Source organism: Carlito syrichta, unplaced genomic scaffold (assembly GCF_000164805.1).
Source record: "Carlito syrichta isolate Samal-C Ts95f unplaced genomic scaffold, Tarsius_syrichta-2.0.1 Scaffold302368, whole genome shotgun sequence".
NCBI classification, from domain to species: domain Eukaryota; kingdom Metazoa; phylum Chordata; class Mammalia; order Primates; family Tarsiidae; genus Carlito; species Carlito syrichta.
The window spans coordinates 56,172-61,361 of record NW_007246464.1 but is presented as its reverse complement, the minus strand read 5'-3'; the positions used below and the strand labels follow the sequence as shown (position 1 = coordinate 61,361).

General features: G+C 54.6%; 1 protein-coding gene across 1 annotated transcript in view; it reads left to right on the top strand.

Annotated features, from left to right (window-relative positions):
* Window positions 1–1,124: 1,124 nt before the first annotated feature.
* The window catches only part of CCDC63 (coiled-coil domain containing 63), a 35,354-nt gene continuing 31,288 nt past the window's right edge, over window positions 1,125–5,190 (top strand). Inside the window, exon 1 of the mRNA XM_008056459.1 lies at window positions 1,125–1,304. Coding sequence (XP_008054650.1) covers window positions 1,173–1,304 — 132 coding nt within the window. The 5' untranslated portion in view covers window positions 1,125–1,172. The remainder of the gene's footprint in view (window positions 1,305–5,190) is intronic.

Sequence of the window (5,190 nt, the reverse complement as noted above, 5' to 3'; positions counted from 1 at the left end):
ATGCTCATGGCCACTGCCTCCTTGACCTGCTGGGCTCAGGTGATCCTTGGGGCTCAACCTTACAAGTAACTGGAACTACAGGTGTGTGCCACCACACCTGGTGAATTTTTTAAATTTAGTCTAGAGATAGGGTCTTGCCAAGTTGCCCAGGCTGGTCTCAAACCTGGGGCCTCCGGCAATCCTCTCGCCTCTGGCTCCCAAAGTGCTGGGATTATAGGCGTGGGTCACCGTGCCCTAGATCATTCGTTACTGTTCCAGTGCAGTGCTTCCAAAACTTGAATGGGCCCACGGAGCACATGATCTTGTTACAAAGCAGATTCTGATCCACACGCTCTCAGGTTGGGGCCTGAGATCTGCATGGCTCCGAGTTTCTGAAGGCTGCTGAGGCTGCTGGGCCGCAAACCCCACGGAGCCGCGGAGGTCAGTCCCAGACTGTGCCAGAAACTGGCCTCTGCCTTTTTGCCTTTTCAGTTGTTCTGTTGTGCTGTCTCCCAAGCTGCCTTTCCTCTCTTCCAAGCCCATTCTCCCCTCTTCTCCAGAGCAGACAGACTAAGGGAAGGGGGAGACTGAAGCCAGCCCACTTAGCAAATCATTAACCCCCCAGTGGAGAAACTGGGGGAGGTTGGAAGTCAGCATCCCTGTGTTGACACAGACTAGAAACGCCCTCCTGATGGGTTCGCTCCTCATTACCGGAGATAATTGGCTGTGCCCGTTAGCAGAATTAGACGACAGCTAGCAGGCTGCTGGCAAAGAGAACTCGGGGCCTCCACCATGTCGGGGTCATGAGCTTTGGCAAGCACAACCGCAGATTGTTCCGTAGGAAAAACGCCTCTCCGGCCAGGTACAGTGACTCACGCCTGGAATCCCAGCACTTTGGGAGGCCAAGGTGAGAGGATCACTTGAACCAAGGAGTTCAGGACCTGCCCGGGCAACATAGCGAGACCTTCTCTCTACAAAAAGTCAAAAAATGAGTCAGGTGTGGCGGCGCATACCTGGAGTCACAGCTACTTGGGAGGCTGAGGCAGAAGGATCGCCAGAGTCCAGGAAGGCAGGGCCGTGGGGCTGAGATGTGGGATTCGGGTCAGCGGGTAACCACTGGCTGCTCTCCCGACAGCCATGAGATCCAGACCCTGAAAGCCGAGCAGGACGAGCTCACCCTGCTCCTGGATCTTATGAGGTCCTCGAGGAACGAGGACCTGAGCCATAAAAACTACCTGGAGCTGCGCTTCCTGCTGCAGACCAAGGAGGACTACGAGGCCTTGATCAGGTCCACGAAGACTCTGTTGGCCGAGCTGGACGGGAAGGTGCGGTCTCTCTCCTAAGGGGTTCCCCGGGACATGGAGCAGGGGCAGGGGCGGTGGCCTCCCGTGATACCCTGGGCCAGACCCGACCCCCCAGGAGCCCCCAAACCCTGTGCTGTTGTCTCCACCATCCTTGGGACCCGGGAATCGCGGCTCACAGCTCAGTGCTCTCATCCGGCCCTTCGCCTGCTCTCCAGCGGCCCCCCGGGATGAGGAGGGACGGAATAAGGGAGTCTTCCTCGCCTGTGCCGCATAGTTGTCATGGCTTGGCCAGGGGTCTTCCTTCTGGGACCAGGCTGATGGGACAGCCACCATCGTGAACATGAACAGGTGTTGTGGCAGAGAAAAACAGAGTCCAGAAGGGGCCGGGTGGGGCCTCGCGCCTGCAATCCCAGCACTTTGGGAGACTGAGGCGGGAGGATTGCTGGAGCCCAGGGGTTTGAGACCAGCCTGGGACCTCGTGTCTATAATAAACAAATAAATACCAAAAGAATTTTTTAAAAAAGAAAGACAAAGTAAAGGAGAGAGCCGGGCTCGGTGGCTCAACCTGTAATCCCGCATCTTTGGGAGGCTGAGGTGAGAGGAGTGCTGGAGCCCAGGGGTTTGAGACCAGCCTGGGACCTCGTGTCTATAATAAACAAATAAATACCAAAAGAATTTTTTAAAAAAGAATAAAGAAAAAAATAAACAGAGACTCATAAACAGTAAAAAAAAAAAAAAAAAGAAAAGGAGAGTTCTGGAGGGTCTCACATTGGTAATGGAATGCTTCAGCCTGGAAGTGACATGTCACTTCTGCTCATGACCCAGAGGCTCAAAAGTCATGTGATCCTACCCAGCCGCGAAGGGGTCCAGGAAGTGCCACCCTCCCTTGCCTCTGGAAGCCAAAGAGCTGGAGACGTTAGTGGGGCAGTGTTAACAACCATGCCCCTTCCAATGGCTTGAAAGGCCCCTGTGATGTAGTTCCTGCTTACCCCTCTGACTCATCTCAGGGCATTTGCCCAGGCTCCAGGCCCCTCCCCACCGCCAGCTTGTCCTTCAAATCTCAACCTAAGTGTGACTTCTTCAGGGAGGCCTTTTCTGTGTCTTTGCTCCAGTTTATACCTGCCTGTCTTGGTCGGGTTTCTGGCCAGGAATGAACAGCCCCCTCAGTGGGTACTTGGAGAAAGTTTCAAGAAGGAACTGTTTAAGAGGGTGCGGGCAGCCAGGCCCGGTGGCTCAAGCCTGTCTTTGCAGCACTTTGGGAGGCCAAGGCGAGAGGATTGCCTGAGCCCTGGGGTTCGAGACCAGCCTGGGCAACTTGGCAAGACCTTGTCTCTACAATAAATCAAAAATTAGCGAGGTGTGGTAGTGCGGGCCTGTAGTTCCATCTACTTAGAAGGCTGAGGCGGAAGGATCACCTGAGCTCAGCAGGTCGAGGCTGCGGTGGCCGGGAGCATACTAATGCAGTCCAGCCTGGGTGACAGAGTGAGACTCCAACTAAAAAAAAAAAAAAACAAACAGAGCATACAGGCATGAGTAGGGATGTTGAAACCCTGTAAGGTCAGCAACTGTGGGTGAGGGGGCAGCGCCTGGAACCTGGAGAGAAGCGAGCCAGCCAGAAGAAGCAGACACCCGAATTCTCCCTCTCCTGACATTCCAGTCCTCAACTCAAGGGATCCCTCAGGGGATCCAGCCGGGCTGGCCACCAAGGCACGAGCAGGGAGGAGAGAGGCCCTCGGAGAGCCTGCCATGCCCCCTTGTCCCCACCTGTGGCACCCACAGCCCTGCGTGGCTCTCCCCACAGCTGTCACAGTACCTTCATGGGGTGTCGCCCAGCTCCGCGGGGCAGGGACCCCCATGCCCATGCGAACCGTCTTCACCCCTTTCACCCCAGGGTGGCAGGTCCCTGAGTTCCCTCTTCCCGATCCCCAGGCCCTGCCTGGCATCCCCACAAAGCTAATTCGATGGGAAGCTGGCGTGCTGCTCAGGCCTAATTACTCTCTGCATCACAAAAGCAGCATCTGACATAGAGACCCTTGGGAGATGCACTCGGAAGTTAATCACTGAGCCGCCAGCTAGCTGAGCCACAGCCTTCTTTGACTAGAAATTTGAGGACTCTGGGGATCAACTCCAGAGGACGGGCGAGCCTTAGAGCAGGCCATGGCGGGTGCTGGAGATGCCAGAGTCATTTCCCTCATAGGCAAGTCAGCAAGGAGTTGTGTGTCCACAAAACAGGACAGAAAAACAGGAGAGCAGGCGCTGGTGCGACTGTAGGTCAGGGCTGGGAAAGCTGTTAGTTTTTTTTTTTTTTTCCTGAATCAGGGTCTCACTCTGTCCCCCCGGCTGGAGTGCAGGGACATGGTCACTGCTCACCGCAGCCTTAACCTCCTGGGCCCAGGTGATCCTCCTGCCTCAGCCTCCTGAGTAGCTGGGACTACAGGTGCACACCACTACGCTTGGCTAATTTTTAAAAACATTTTGTAAGCCGGGCTCGGTGGCTCAGCCTGTAATCCCGCGCCTTTGGGAGGCTGAGGTGAGTGGATTGCCTGAGCCCGCGGGTTCGAGACCTGCCTGGGCAACTTGGTGAGACCTCATCTCTACAATAAATCAAAATGAGCCGGGCATGGTAGCGCGCACCTGTAGTTCCAGCTGCTCGGAAGGCTGAGGCGGAAGGATCGCCGGAGCCCAGCGGGTCGAGGCTGCGGTGGCTGGGAAAGGCCACTGCACTCCAGTCTGGGTGACAGAGTGAGACTCCAACTAAAAAAAAAAGCTTTTCTGAGCCAGGCAAGTTGAACCTGTAATTCCTAAGACCACGATGGGAGGATCCCTTGAGCCCAGGAGTTCCAGGCCAACTGGGCAAGATAGTGAGATCCCATCTCAAAAAAAGAAAAGGAAAAGTTCTTCCATTTTGGCTTAGAGCAAAGATGTTTTATCCTCTGGGACTGGGATGGAGTCCGCCTCCCCTGATAGACTCCTGGCAATGAGAAAATGTTTTATCTCATAGACAGGCAGCAGCACATGGGTGGGGCACACTTCAGGGTGGGTGGATTCAGCTCATTTGTGCTGTATCTGTGTCAGGGCTTTGTCTTTTGGCTGAGGGAAGGATAAGATGGCGCAGCCATTCCAGGGAGCACGTCCAGACAGGACCATAGTTAGGAGAGGACACCCGGACTCTTCCTGTGACTCTCAGAATGAGGAAACATTTTCCAGAAGCTTCCGTACCAGACATCCCAATGCAGAGGCCCCATCAGGCTTAGTCCTGCTCCTTCCCGAATAAATTCATCATAAACAGGGGGACAGAGTCACCAGGCTGCCTGGGCTCAGTCTTCTGGGATGGGATAGGTGTGGGGCGTCACCACCCTGTGTCCACTGCGGTCCTGGTTGTCACCTCTGCCACCTGCCTGGCTCGGGGCCACTCTTCTGTTTCCACTTGGCACCTCTGGCTGCCTGAAAAGCACCTTTCAGCAGGCTCCTGTGATTCCTCCATGACCCTAAACACGGGTGTAGCCCAAGGGTCTCCAACCGTGGCCCTCAGAATGGATTAAGCCTGATGACCTGAAGGCTGTGGCCCATTCATTGTTAACGTGTAATTAGTTGACAATATGTAACAACTTGGGAGCTTGCAAAAGTGGAGACTTCTGGCTTCTCTCTCTCTCTTTCTTTCTTTTTTTTTTGAGAGGGGGGTTTCACTTTGTGGCCCAGACTAGAGTGCAGTGGCATGATCATAGCTCATTTCAGCCTCAAACTCCTGTGCTCAAGTGAGCCTCCTGCCTCAGTCTCCCAAGTAGCTGGGACTACAGGCACACGCCACCACACCCAGCCAATTTAAAAAAAAATTTTTATTGATTTATTTTTTGAGTTGAAGTCTCACTCTGTCGCCCAGACTGGAGTTCAGTGGCCGCTCCCGGCC